General features: G+C 39.2%; 1 protein-coding gene and 1 long non-coding RNA gene across 4 annotated transcripts; both read right to left on the bottom strand.

Moving 5' to 3' along the window:
* Nucleotides 1–511: 511 nt before the first annotated feature.
* LOC144513020 (uncharacterized) lies at nt 512–3,295 on the bottom strand. Of its 2 annotated transcripts, none has more exons than XR_013501068.1 (3): nt 2,893–3,295; nt 2,638–2,752; nt 512–904 (listed from the first exon to the last, which is right to left on the bottom strand). It is a non-coding gene; the product is annotated as an uncharacterized LOC144513020 (long non-coding RNA). The 2 variants fall into 2 exon arrangements; XR_013501067.1 differs by having other exon boundaries at nt 2,638–2,733; nt 2,893–3,275.
* Nucleotides 3,296–5,546: 2,251 nt separating this feature from the next.
* LOC144512636 (grancalcin-like) lies at nt 5,547–14,886 on the bottom strand. Of its 2 annotated transcripts, XM_078243461.1 has the most exons (9): nt 14,744–14,886; nt 13,526–13,660; nt 12,797–13,024; nt 11,576–11,645; nt 10,161–10,204; nt 8,704–8,851; nt 7,857–7,970; nt 7,067–7,125; nt 5,547–6,616 (listed from the first exon to the last, which is right to left on the bottom strand). In XM_078243461.1, the coding sequence occupies exons 2-9, from the start codon at nt 13,562–13,564 to the stop codon at nt 6,590–6,592; spliced, it is 729 nt and encodes a 242-aa protein (XP_078099587.1). In that variant the 5' UTR covers nt 13,565–13,660; nt 14,744–14,886; the 3' UTR covers nt 5,547–6,589. The 2 variants fall into 2 exon arrangements, with proteins under 2 accessions (XP_078099587.1, XP_078099589.1); XM_078243463.1 differs by lacking the exon at nt 13,526–13,660 and having other exon boundaries at nt 14,744–14,885.
* Nucleotides 14,887–15,367: the final 481 nt, after the last annotated feature.

Below are 15,367 nucleotides of genomic sequence, written 5' to 3'. Positions count from 1 at the left end.
ACAAGAATGGTCAATTTATTTTGAGCTTTACACCCAAAATACAAAGACAAATACATAACTAAACTGGTGCAGCTTGTAGATGTGATAGCTCAGTGTGAAGGAACGCTGGTTGGAAGACACAAAGATCATGGGTTCCAACACAGGAATGGTTAGTTTATTTTGAGCTTTACACCCAGAATGACAAAGACAAATACACCCAGAGAACTGTTTCAGGGGTACATGCGTGGATAGCGCGGTTGGTTTGTTCTCAACACTAAAGGCGCCGGTGTTGGGTTCAAGACCAGCTCGGTATCAATGTATGTGCACATAGATAGGCCCCTTAGATAGGAAAGAGAGGTTAGGAAAGGAAGTGCAGGCAAAGAAGAGGTTAGGAAAGTATTAAGACAAGAACAGGCAGGGATCAGAATAAGGGAGAGACCAGAGTAGGACAACCCAGAGGAAGGAAGAGACCAGAGTAGGACATCTCAGAGAAGAGTAGGACAAGTCAGATGAAGGAAGAGACCAGAGTAGAACATTTTGAAACTTTATTTATAAATTCTTTTTTAGAATTTTTTTTTTTTTATGGACAAAAAATAATTTACATCCACTTACTGTGTACAACTGTGTAATAACACTTTCTGACATTTTTTATGACTTTTTGCTAGATTTTCTTTGTCATAATACATGTTATGAGTGTGTTTAGTGTTCATTGTTATAATGTAATAACTATGTAATAACACTTTTTGACATTTTGTTTGACTTTTTCTGAGATTTTGTGACATAATACATACTATTACTTACTTTTTTATTAATTTATTTATTTCATGACATACAATACTATGAGTATACAGTGAGTACGGAAAGAAGGCGGCATGAATGGAGTGAAGGAACTTCTCCGTTGTGGTCCGGAAACTCTGCAACTCATCTGGGGAGAAAACAAGAGAAAGCAAGAGTTTATTGGATTGTTCTGCTCCAATACATTTGGGTCCATTTCTTTTCCTCAAGGAGGAATAAAAGACACACTAGTGCTGACACCTGGAGCTCACAAGCAGAGGACAGGCCGTGTTTTGTTGACATCATTTAGTATCTGAGCTGCACCCTACGGTCAACTGCATGCAGCTGCATTGTAATCCAGCTGACACAAAGCCCGTAACAAATGAAATGTGTGACACGTATTAATATTAGGGCTGCAACCAGGGGGGAAAAAACCCAAAACCCACATACAACAACCCAAAACCCACATACAACAACCCAAAACCCACATACAACAACCCGTCACCATCACATTTCTATGGCACATGGCTAACGTCAACTTCTCCTACAGCTGACTGCCTGATATTCAGTGCTGTGGGTTGTTTATGGCAAAAATTGCCAGCAAAGTGGTGTGGCTTTAAAAGTTTTGTCAACCTTCACAAACGATTCTGTGGCACTTTCACAATTTAAATAAATTATTTTATTAGGGCTGCAACTAAAGATTATTTTCATAGTCGATTTATCCGTTGATCTTTTTCTCGATTAATCGATTAGTTGTTTGGTCTATAAAATGTCAGAAAATGGTGAAAAATGTGGATCAGTGTTTCCCAAGAAGCCCAAGATGACATCCTCAAATGTCTTGCTTTGTCCACAACTCAAAGATATTCAGTTTACTGTCACAGAGGAGAGAAGAAACTAGAAAATATTCACATTAAAGAGGCTGGGATCAGAGAATTTTGACTTTTGTCTTAAAAAATTACTCAAACCGACTAAGTATTTGTAATCTATTTCTACGCCATACAGGCGTTAACACAATGTGTGTGTTCAGGGATGCATGAAGCTGAGGGCGGGAGAACAATATTAAGCGATGAAGGTTGGGGTTAGAAGTACCAGAAAGAACTTCAATCTACTTTCACACTTGGCTGCATTATTTTCAGTGTTTTGTCTACAAAATGTCAAACTCAAAACCCATCTGAGTGGAGAAGATGGAACCAGCTAAACGTTGTCAGAGATTTATGACAACTAACAACAGCACTACACCACCAAGACTACCACACTCACACGTCCTCTCTGACAGCTTAGCAACAACTCTAAAACTAACGCTGCCGTCAGTGTCGGGAGCTAACAGAACATTCAGCTTCAGCACTAATTCTCTGAAACATTTCACACATTGCTTTGTGTGTTTACTCCTTCAAAACCCAGCAGACCTGCCGAGGGCTTCAAACTACAACCTTCAACACCAAAGCAGCCGCCTGACCGGCGGGTTTTAGAAGGTGTAACACAGGGAAGACAGCGGCTTACACTCTGCTCTATCACTACATAGTCCTATTATACTTCTTCAGCATAAACAACACAACACAACCTGGGTCTAACACACACACAAGGTAACAGTTGTGCCACTGGAAATATCTCTACCACAAGCAGGAATTAAACCCGTGCAAACACTTAACCACTGACCTAACAACACAAGCATGTGAGCCATCAAGTCTTTTCTCATTAACATTTTGTTTGAGGAAATGTCCACAAACAGTGTCTCAGTTCCTCCAGTTATATATATTTTAGAATCCTTACTGTGGACAATGTTGTTGAGATTCTGGACTCTGTGTGACCTGACCCTTTCAAATGAACTCAGTCCCTCAACATTAAACACAGCAGCTGTTAATCCTGAGAGAAAGCATGTCCTACCTCAGAGCTTCAGCACAGAGAACACGTTCCTTCACTTGGTCTCTAGAAGGTTCCTCTTCTTCCCAGATGGCATCCACTGAGGCTGCATATCTGCAGCTAGGAGACAATAAAAGCACTGCAGTCGCCACACAGCTGACAGTCAAAGAGTAAAATCATACAACAATAATCAACTGTTATGTAATTTATAGTTATATTTATAGTTTGCATTAGCACTGGAATGTGGAAATGTTCATGAATACAATGGCAAAGACAAACCTGTAAACACCAGTCCACCTGCAACCGTCTATTTGCAGAAACACAAACAAACCGATATAAAACGCCATATTCCTTCTCACAGCGATGCATACTTTTCGCCTAGCATCATTCCGGTGAATGTGACCGCGGGCTCGTTTGTTTGTTCGCTCCAAACAGCCACAGTACCAACTGTACAGACGTTAGCATAAGCTAGCTGTAAGTTAGCAACGGGACACAGGAACCGTGTGTTTGTTTGTGTATCCGGTCTACGGCGAGTGGATAGTGCCACTGATGATTGTTGCCTAAGGAGGGAGACTGCTGTGTGACATGCAGTCCAGCCTATGACTGACCTCATAACGTCCTCCATTCGTCTTTATGAAGCTGATTCATAATCCATAAATTCATCCGCTCAAGTTGCTACATGTCCAGAGGTCGCAGAGTCGTCTTTGGGTCAGTTTGAAGTCGGCCGGGGGTCTGGAGTGTCAGTGCCACATGAGGGTCTTCATCAGATACCTCTCATTTATCATCATCATCATCATCATCGATCTTGATCATTTACAGATGCATACCAAAACAGGGGAACGGGCATTAAAGAACAACAAAACAAAAAATGAAATCAAACAAAGTAGTTTGATAATATGTTTTTAATAAACAATCCAAATACGAGTTTCTTTCAAATCACATATAAGGTAAACACATTGAGCAACCTCAGCTTCAGGTGCTGGACCTCAACATTTACAGACACACTCAAGGTCCCATCTCAGGTTATAGTAATTTCACTGGGAAAAAGCACAGGATGCTTTTAGTTGTCCTCTCAACCTGTAGAAGTTATGAGTACAAATACATTTCAGGCTTGATCCACTACTCTATTAATCTATTTATCCATTTCTGCAGCTGCAGTTGTGTTGGTTTTTATCATGCTGAGCTATCTGTGAAGATGGAAATGTTTGGGTAAGAGGTTGTATTCATCATTCAATTAGATTTATTAATTTAACTTTAATTAGATCAATTAGGATCACCAGGGTAGAAACACGTTGCCACTTCTCTCTCTGCTTAGGCTCCCCTGTCTGGCTAAACAATATTGGAATGTCCAATATCAGTCAAGTAATTTTTTTTTTTATCATGCCCAGTCAATAAAAATTGGCTTAATTGTTGTAAATGCATGGGATAAAAACAAATCTTGAATATATGCATGAATTTCTCTTTCAGTTGCACTGAGGTGAATTCCTGCAGCAGCACAGTGCACAGCAAAGCCAGCTTCTTGTTTCACTGCAGCCTGTCATCACATCCCTGGTGAGACTTTTACATCAGCATGTTAGGTATTCACATGCTTTACTGTAAGTGCGAGGATTTGAATTTTTGAGGCTGTTTTTCTTTCTTTTTTTTTTAGGTGGAGTGTCTCTTGTCCCGCTCTCTTTCCGAGGCATTTCTATATCCACTCCACAGCTTTGAAGTTCATCTTCTATCAGCAGCTCCAAACGATCGACACAGTCACAAACTATCTATCTAATTTATCTGTATATTTAGCGTGCCTACTGTAAACAGCATTGCCACAACAGATTAAAATCACGTCTTTTTCAGCTCAAAAATACAGAACACAGCGTAGTGTTAATGTGTGTAGAGGCTGTGTGGACATCCAATAGCACAACAAGACTTTTGTCAGTCTTTGAAAGCAATAATGATGCAGTACTGGAAATGAACAGAATCTTGGTATATTTCTAGAGTTTAATACGCTCTGGGGATAATTTTATACGTCAACAAAAGAAAAAATAAACATCTTTTAACAGCATTTGTGTTGTGAATTAATTTGCTGTATGAGTTTAACAACTCAACCTTCACAGGCAGAATGTTTCAGTGGTATTTTCAGACAAAAAGAATGCTTGAAGTTGAAAAACCAGAATGACCATACTACCACCGGCATCCTATCAATATTGCGTAAGCTTAGTTGTGGGGTATTTGCAGTTGCAGTCAAAACTTGTAAGGGACATCTACAGTTTGGTCTAGGCAGTAGGGCTGGGCAATATATCGATATTATATCGATATCGTGATATGAGACTGGATATCGTAATATCGTGATATGACACGAGTGTTATCTGTCCCTGGTTTTATTGGCTGGATTACAGTAAAGTGATGTCATTTTTTGAATTTACCAGACTGTTCTAGCTGTTCTATTATTTGCCTTTACCCACTTAGTTATTATATACACATTAATGATGATTATTTATCAACAATCTCATTGTGTAAATATTTTTTTGTAAGCACCAATTGTCAACCCTACAATATCGTCGCAATATCGATATTGAGGTATTTGGTCAACAATATCGTGATATTAGATTCTTTCCATATCGCCCAGCTCTACCAGGCAGTTTTGATTTTTTTTACAACTGTTGTGCTTCTGTGATTTCTGAGTCTACTGAACTTTCATGGGATTTGCAAACTTTTGCACAGATTAGAAGAAGTTGCTGTACTGGATATAAATGTCACTTTTTAAATCTAGTGCTGTTCACAATTGTTTTTATGCATTTTTTAAATGTTTGCCACTGTATTTTATACAATGCAACACTTAACAGCTAATTTGAAATGTTTTTGTTCTTAACTATATTTGAAGAAATTAAATACCTGGTAAATAGAATGGGGACACATGTGCTATTGTATAAATTAATAAACAGAATACATACTGATTAGAAAGTGTTTATTGTAAATAACAAAATACAATCTTTACTCCAACATGGGTTGTGTGTAGAGGTTGACTTCAATGCAATCTTTCCAAATGAAAACTCGGCTGTTTGTACTGAAACATGGAAAACAGAGTTTACAGCTGCAAAAACTCTGGCATATGGACATACTTTTATATCTCACAATCATTAATGACAGGTATTGAAGTGGATTTATATCGACTCACAGTCACTTTGGCTTGTTATCGAGTTGAACATCAAGCTAATATGCATCTATAACTTACGGTTTTATAAAAAAAAAAATATTACAACAAATAATGAGAAAATGCACTAGCTTTAAAAAAAAAAAAAATGTATGAGGTTCAGTGTAAAAGCAAATCAACATGGTATGCGTAAACGCTGCTTACATTTGATTAATCATGATGCTGCCATTACCATGAAGTAATATATAAATGGGTTTAATATATTAGACCATACATTCAGGGATTATAATGGCACAATAGGCTTCTCACAGGTCAGAACATCCTTAAACTATCAGTTCCCTTTGCCCTGGCGGAGCTCATTCCAAAATAAGAGACCCCAAAAGCATACTATTCCAACTATAAGAGATATCTGATTGATTACTTCCTTCACACTTTACAGACTCTAAGTGAATTCATTTTATGTGTCGACAGTATTTTTCAAATTCTTCTGACACTAATGTGCAGCATTATCGGCAACCTTTATTTTGAAAGTCCGAAATACTACACATAAGGGCTTTAAAGACACTGTATTATATAACCCTCTAATGTGGATACATACATACATACACACACACACGTGTGTGTGTACACCGGATACATCTTCAGCACATCCCTGTGTGACATACGAAGACTAAAGCATGACAGCAAGCATTACAAGCAATGGGCACTTTCCTGTTGCAGCTCATGGCTGCTCAGTCAAATATACTGGCCTCCCTCTGCATTCTCATGAGGCAGTGGTCCAGAATCCACCACCGATTGGTTCGTTAGGCGCACTGACCTGGTGGTGTGGGACAGCAGACCTCAGATGGCCATTGTGCACAGGATAAACTGTTAACAGGAGGTGCAGAGACAAAGAGAGGGAGAGAGCGTCAACCACAAAGCTGTCGAATCAACCACAGGATCTCAACAGGAGACGCTTTTTTTAAAGCTGCACTGAGCTGCTTCACATGCAGGTAAACTCCAACTGCAGCCAGATGAAACAGCTTAAAATAATGACATGAAACGTCTGTATCCTGAACATGTTTGACACGCTGAGAGTGAAAACTGAAGCAGAGCAAATATACTTCCTTTTAATCAGGTAGAATAAGGGACTGTAGGAAAAAGGGTGGTCACATTAAATTTGTCGTATAAAGTTAGACGGAAATCACACATCAACATTCAATTAAGTAAAAAAATAATGTCGCGTACATACAGTCCCTTAGACACTTTGATATAGGCATTGCAACTCTTAAAAAGGTAAAGATGGAGTGAGAGCTACACAAAGGAAATGGAACTCACGTCGTCATACTGGAAGTTGACAGATCCCTGTTGCATGGTATCTCTCCGTCTGAAGCTATCTGGAACAGGAAGAGTGAACGTTCACAGCAGTGAGGGGTCACCATTTCAACTGGACATGCAAGCAGGTATGCAGCCCCCCCCCCCCCCTCCAGTAGGAGGGTCTACTATCTACCTGCAACTTTTCGTGCAGATCGGACTCGCAGCATAGGAGGAGTTTGAAAAAGTAGGTTTCGCAGATTTTGCAAAAAATAATATTGCCAGAAATGGTCGTGGCCTATATGACGAGATTCAGCTTAACTTAGAATAGGCGATGAACGGTGTGGGAGCTACTGGCCAAATGCCTTTAACTTGATAACAGCGCCACCTGCTGGTGGATATGAGTCATTGTTGGTGTCTGAGGTACGCGCACCATTCTACACCTCCCATTAAAACTTCACTTACATAACTTGTACGGCGTAGGCAGCAGTAACACTTTTAGCGAAGAAGAAAATAATAATAGAAACCTGAGCGGTTTCAATAGGAGTCACTCTCCTCTGCATGCGTGGCTCGGGCTTGGACCCCTGGTCAAACATTTATGTCATAAAAACTTGTGACACGGATTTGTGCACCGAGCCAGGCAGAATGTCACAGCACTTGAGAGATGACAACAGGGATTACAGGTGGAATGAACCCAAACGCAATTTCACTGTCAGTCCACATTAAAAGCGTGTCTCTGCACACGCGGGTGGCTGTTCACTGAACGTGTCAGGTCATTTCTGTCTAAAGTGGATCCTGGTTTGGTGTTTCATACCTGTGAGAGCTCGCAGTTTGACACAGCAAGCCACGTAGTCATCAAAGAAGATTCTTCCTCCTTTGTTGTAGCGCTTGATGATTGCATTCAGAACCTGAGGACTGACACGGTAGCCTGGTGAAGTGGGGGGGGAAGAAATGTCAGACTTTAATTTCAACAGAGTGTCTATGACCCCTTACATACTGTAGTTTCTCTACCAGGGAGCACTGACAAAGTTGACACTTTACACAATTTATCCTGCCGAGTATGTATCTTGCACACATTTCTATTTTATTTTTTATCAAAAAAATCGTAATATTAGCCTCAAAAATCAAAAATTGACTCGGCTAGAATACAGTATCACTAAAGTGCATTTTGTCCGGAGTTTTAAAAACTATTTTTAAATGTTGAAAAATTGCTGTTGCACAAAATGGCATTTTATATCAAAAATGTAAAGCCTCTGGGATTTTTTTTAAACAAAATGTATTATAGGACGATTGACGAATTCAACAGCAAAAGCATTGAAGTCAAATGAATGGACCAAAATGCAATAGAAGCAAATAAGTCACTTATATTTTTATATGCCATTGTAATTCCTCCTCTTACCAACTGACTGCCAATTAGGAGGAATACATCTAAGAATATAGAGCATATATACTAATGAGTGAGAATGTAAATGTAATGTTTTCCTTTATTTTATTGATTATATGAAGAGTGGGAGAGATCACACCACTCACAGATTAAAGGAACTGATTTAATAGATTAAGTCTAATTAAGTGTCATTAAACATTCTGTGTTAAATACTTTTTCACAGTGTCTCCACCATCACATTAAATATCCATCCTGTTAAAGCGTTAAAGAATCTCACCCATAGCGTTGACTGCCTGATTCATCTCGTGAGGCTCGATAGTTCCGCTCCGGTCCTGGTCGAACATCATGAAGTTCTGCTTCCAGCCGCTCAGAGCTGTGAACAGCTCCTTGAACTCGTTGAAACCCATCTTGCCCGTAGAGTCCCTCTGGTGACAGTCTGGTTAAGCTATGGTAACTGCTGACCCGCACATGGATAATAACAGCAGCAGAGTGACTGGAATGAAGACAGCAGCTGGTTAACCTGCTCCAGGGTTGAACACCACACCTACTGCCAGTACTTGGATAAAGTACTTGAAAGCAATACTTCCAAAGTATCTCCCAGAAAATGACTTTGGTAGACTTTAAAGTCACCTTTTAGAATATGACTTGAGTAAAAGTCTTAAAGGATGTGATGTTTTCTGTAGTTAAGTATCAAAAGGAATTGTACTTAATTATTAGAAGTAAAAGTAGAATGATTATGAACTTCACGGCCAAAGGTGTGTAACCTTATCTTCATCACCACTGTCGGCGGGGGGTGGTCATCGCCTGTTACCATGGCGGCAGAGCCTGCACCAGGTGCTTCCATGACACCATCAGTCATTATGCTTCCTCTTCTTCTTTAGTTTTGGCCTACGGTTTGTTTGTTTTTTGCCGCTTGGCAACAAACTTGGCAATCTAGGAGCAATGATTCCCCAAACCTGCTTTTTTCCAGTGTAACAAATTTCTTCTGATTTTATTTTGTAGTAATGAGTGACTTAAGCTTGTTTTATGGTTCTGTGGATACTCCACGCAGAGCTTTCTCCGTAGCCTACATAAGTGGCCTGATGTTTATACTTGTGCGCTGGTGTGTGCGTGGAGCCTGCATGTGTGTGTGTGTGTGGAGTGTGTTAGAGCGAGGGAGAAGTGAGAGAGTGACGCGATTAGCTTCGGAGCGAGTACCGACTCTAGAGTCATAGTGAGAGAAACAAAGTGTCTCCCCTGTGCTTTCTGACCACGGTGGGAAATCTGGAGCAGGAAAAGTTAACCCTCTCCTTGATTTCATGTTGTTTATGGAGAAGGAGAGCCAGGAAATGAGTCGGGGGAAATGCAACGCTACCGAGCCACGGCCGAGCGACGTGCATCGCTGCGACGTGTAGTTAAATTTTTCGAGAGGTGCAGTCAGGCTACGGCGTAAACGGGTCTGCGGGGGTACGCCGTCGATTCGACACAGAAGCATAAAAAGGCCTTAAGATACTTAGGGGAAATGTAGTGGAGGAAAAGTATAAGTTTCCGGAAATATGAATAACGAAGTAAAGTACAGATACGGGAAAATTCTACTTAAGTACAGTAACTAAGTATTTGTACTTCGTTACATTACAACACTGTCTATTGCACCCATAATGAGTAGGAATGGACAGAGTAGAATAGCAGGGGTGATGGTCAGAATTAAACTTGACTGTTTTTTCCAACTTAACCCCAGTGGTACAGAAAGGATACATCAAGCATTGCAATCATGATCCTGCACGTATCCAGGCTGAACGCTGTAAAGATAAAAAAAAAAAAAAACATGTTAAGAATTAGACAAGTTAAGATAGGAATTTTTATTCAAAAGATAGCAAAGAAATACTTCCATGATGGTAACAGTCACTTCTCAATGTTAAAGAGGTTTTGGGCTTGGACTGGTGCAGGTAATGTGCTCACTGCAGTGTTTTGGAAGCATTCGATATCCAACTTTTAAAAAGCATATTTTGATAGTGTGTGAGTTAATAAGGATCCAAACAGCTGAACAATAAATAAGTACACCAGATATGGTATGCACAACTCTCCACTACTGGGATACTGGAAAAACACAATTTTGCGGCGCTTCTCTGACCCAAAAATGATCTTAGGGGCACTTGGTGTGTTCAGTTCATTAAGTGTATAATAAATAAGACTGATATCATAGCCAAGGATCACACTGAAAAGTTGGTGCCATGTGTAGAAAATGTGTTTGATGAGAGATACAACCTACGTGTTATAATTTCACCTCATGTATGAAATCTGTGACATATTTTTAGATATTTTATAAAATAAACCTATTTCATTTCATAGTCACTGACACAGACTGGTGAGCTGTCAACCAAATACTGAGGAAACCATTTTAATAGTGGTTGAACAAGTCCTGGTTAACTTCCCCTCAAGGTAATCTCTATTGAACAATAATGTAGACTCCAAGGGCCCATTTCACAAAAGCAATTTGCAAATGGTGGTAGTATTTATATCTCACAAATGACTTGTTTCTCAGAAATTGCAGATAGATTTTATACTATTATATTATACTACTACTATACTATATTATAGTAATAGGAGAGGAAATGATCTCATCAAATCGGAGTTGTGCGTTGCAACTTTTGTGAAACGGGCGCGTTCAGCCCCGACAAAACGTAGCAAAACGTTTATTTAAACTGAGACGGCGGTGCGTTGAACACTCTGTGTGTGTGCAATAGGCGTGGGCCGGTATGCAATTCTGGCAGTATGATAACCTTCAGCAACGGTTCCACGGTATTGCAATTACAGCTTTAAAATGTAATTTCTTTCTTTTTTTTTTTAAACACACTGCACATTGGCAAGGAGAGAGATTTCTAAACTGCACTTCCTGTCCTTATGTCTACTCATAAAAAACAGCTCATACCTTAGGAACGGTAGGACAGAAAATGTTAGTGGTTTTGAAACCGTGACTTTTTAAACCGCGGTATACCTTGAAACCGGTAACCGGCCCATACCTAGTGTGCATTATTATTACTACAAGTTTACATACACATCTCTGACACACCCACCAAAACTAGAGAAAACGTACCTCAAACATAGATTCATTTGTCTTAATTCTTTGTCTCAGTAATCCTCTTTTGTGGAAGTGACAATAGGGAACTTACGAGTGTAGCTGCCAGTGAAACCAGACTGGGTCAGACACCTCTGGAGCTCCTCTGCATCGACCTCACCGTCCTGTACAGAGCAGAAAGTGATATTCAGCCATGTGGGACTTTCAGAGGAATTAACAATGTTCAGGAGAGACTAGCCCGCTGGTCAAGTGTAAAGTGATGAGAGCAGGGAAACACACTGAAAAGTCGCCTATGTCCCTGTGTATGCTACCACTACTGTACTACTGTATGTACTACTGTATGCTGAGTGAAAATAAGGAAAACGGCAACGGTGTGATAGGAATAGTGTTGTCCACCCTAAAAACAATATAATAATAATTGTAGATAGCACTTACTACGCTAGGCTCTCTAAGGTCTCAGGACAAAAGTTGAAAAATGAAAGCATATCAGTGCAAACAGACTTCAACGGAGTCCAAACTAAAAAAAAAAAAGTTATAAAATGTCCGAAAAACGTTCTGAAAATTCCTGTGCAGCATTATCCAAATGGAAGCAGTTGATTGGAAGATTTAAAATGCCTACATGAGATTAAAATCAAAAAGAAAGTGAAATACTTGTTGTGTCTGCAATGTGCTTTGATTTGAATGTGCAATGAAAAATTCAAAGTTATCAAAAACAAAAAGCTAAATAACTATTATTTTGACACAGTAAATGCATACATAAAACATTGTGTACTGCATTTTACTTTTAATTAAGACATTCTAATCTTTCATAGTTTTGTAGATAATTAGAACAATTACAAAAAACATCTTACTAGTGCAGATGACTGATTTGTTTTGTTTTTCTTTGGGCTTTTTTATGCATTATACATACATACATGCATTATAAACAGGTAATTGGGGGTGGGGGGGGGGGGGGTGTTGACTTGCAGCAAAGGGAACATGGACCATTGCTAAGGACTCATGGGGTGCACACACTACTGGATGAGCTAGAGTTGGCCCAGCAAATGACTGGTTTTACACTTAAAGACAACTGAGGCGGAGTGGAATCAAGACAGGACAAAGCCCTGCTATCTGTCTCATGTAGTTACTCAACTGATTCATGAAACCTGAAATATCTGCAAAGGGTGAATTTCTTGTTCTTGTCCAAACTTGAAATGTGAAAGTGAAAACAAAACCTGTAGTGAAAACCTAGTTGTTTTTATAAAGACCACATGTATAATGTGTGCTCTTCTAATAATTCAAGAGTAATCAAAACTTGCAGTTTATCCACACGTACCTGGCCTGCTATGGCTGTAAAGTAACTCCACATTGGATCATTGGCAGCTGGGGGTGGGGCACCGTATGTGCCTGGATAGCCTCCTCCATAAGAGGCATATCCTCCCTGGGGTGGTGCCCCTCCCATCTGCCCACCCATCTGCCCAGGCATGGCGCCTCCCATGGGCCCTCCTGGCATTCCTTGCATAGGCATCCCCTGAGCTGGCATTCCTGGCATGGGACCCCCATACTGAGGCAGAGAACAGATCAGAGAGGAGACCAGGGCTGGTTTGTATACAGTAAGTAAGTAGGTAGGTAGGTAAAGTAAGATTTTGTTTTGTAAGTAAAAATGGTAAGAATGACCTAATTCTTCTCTTGTGCTCAGACTTGATTTATAGCATTTGATTAAAAATATAACAAGTCTGACAACACATGTGACATTTACACACAGCATAAAAAGAGATTTTTCATGACTTTCTTACTGATTTTCAGATTAACTACAACTATATCATAAAAAGGGTTACGATATGCATTATATCAGCTGAGCTGTGAAAAGACAAGGAATAACAAAATATTAAATATAAATATTTAAACTTGCCAGGTAACTGAGGGCCACCACAGAAGTTTCTCACTTTGAATGGTTACTGTATTATTCTGTAACACTAATTTAAGATTTTAATGAAGACTATCCCAAAATAGCATTTACTGATATTGTCAACATAACTGTTTTGGAAATATCTTTCCAAAATACCTTCTTGTGTGTTTTCCAGGTAATCCTAATCATGACCATAGGCGTGTCAGCAGCTGAAGTGAAGCAGCACTGACCCTGGTGACCCAGGAGTCAATGCTTGCCTGAAGGAGGGCATTGTGGGTTGTACTGTAGTTCCTATTCCACAACACTGAGGATGTTACAACATTCTACACTCACTTAGACTTTACTAATAAGTTACTTTTAGCTTCAAGTGTATACTCACAAATCCTACTAACAAGTGTCAGACCATTCTTAATACGTAAGTTTTAATGACTGAAGGAATTTTTTTAATAAGTCAAATTTAAGTGACTGTCCAGTAGGACAAAAATGGAAAAGGGTGGTTCTATAGTGCCAGTAATGAAGGATTTCCAGTCAGTGCATTCACTTCAACGTTGAGAGTATTTTTTATAATAGCATTATATTAAACTAATTATACTACAATGTAATTACTAGAATCACGTTCTAGGCTTCTAATAAGAGTTGTATAAGCAAACTGTAGGCCAAGGCTTCTTGCATATGTATAGGTCTGTATAAATGATTTGAAATTGATTAGTTCCTCACTGAAAAAGATCAAATCTAGTAAAATTGCGAGAAAAATGTGTAGTGACATATCTGGGAAACTACCGTTTTGATTAATCTCCCCTTGTGTGCCGCTCTAAATGTTTATTTTATTTTTGCTTTTGACTTGTGTATTTTTAAGTAGCGCCCCCTTTTTGTTTCTATTTTTCTTTTCCTTAGGTAATTCTTTCTTGTACATTGACAACATTTGTGTTGTATCTACGCATATATATTCTCTTTCCCCTACGAGTTTTGTATGTTGTTGTTTTTTTGTCAATAAAAAATGTATATGTCTATACGTAACGTTCCTAGCTAGCTAGAAAGCTAAAGGTAATGCTTAGCCTGCTTAGTCCTCTTGAATGTTGAGGAATTTCCATCCCGGAAGACGGAAGAATTTTTCAGTCAATTTCTTATAAACTGGAGACGCCATATGGCTTCTTACTACCAAATTGAACTGAAAAAAAAAACCTGCCTAATTGCGGTCAATGGATATCAACAATGCAACAGGAAGACAGGGAAACTTGTAACATAACATATTGTGACAAATGATGAGTAATTAACTGAAACAAGAGCCCCAAGCTAGCTGTTCTGTCAACCCATGTAGCTCGTTTATCACTCTAAAATCACTGTTACGTCTAACGTTACATATAATGTACTCACCCCGCCGTATCCTGGATAAGCCATTTGGTGAAATAGGGCAAACTGTAACAAGTTTAAAATCTTTACAGTATGATTAACGCTGTACACGGACTGTCTGTTACACGGTTGCAACTTCCGATAGGTCTGAACAGTTTCTACATCATATCCGAGCGAGACTCCTTCTTCATCTTCCTTATGGTTTATTGGCGGTTGGCAAACCAACTTAAAGCTGCATTACCGCCACCAACTGGACTGGAGTGTGAACCAAGGATAAATGCAGGAATAAATAAAATAAAAAAAAATAAACTTAAATCCTCTTTACTAAATCAATTTATCTTAGAAACTTAATAATATAGTGATATACAGTACCTTGCCGGACAGTGAAAAGGTGTGGTGGTCTGCCTTACGAAGTTTCTGAAAAAGGTGCTTTCTCTGGGTGGTCAAAACGGTTCGGAACACAATGATCTGAAACTAAGACGTGTAGAAATAAACAATTAAAAAATGAATTCATCAAAGCTGATGAAAAATCAATGCACACTGTCCACTGAATATATATATGATATATACTATTTTGGTAACTTCTGTATAACATTCCTCATTGCCACAGAAGTTAAGAGTCTCCACTTTCCCTGTATGTGTTAACTT

The sequence above is a fragment of the Sander vitreus genome, chromosome 24 (assembly GCF_031162955.1).
Source record: "Sander vitreus isolate 19-12246 chromosome 24, sanVit1, whole genome shotgun sequence".
Lineage (NCBI taxonomy): Eukaryota > Metazoa > Chordata > Actinopteri > Perciformes > Percidae > Sander > Sander vitreus.
Note: the sequence above shows the minus strand (reverse complement) of the source record. Positions and strands in the feature narration are given on the sequence as shown.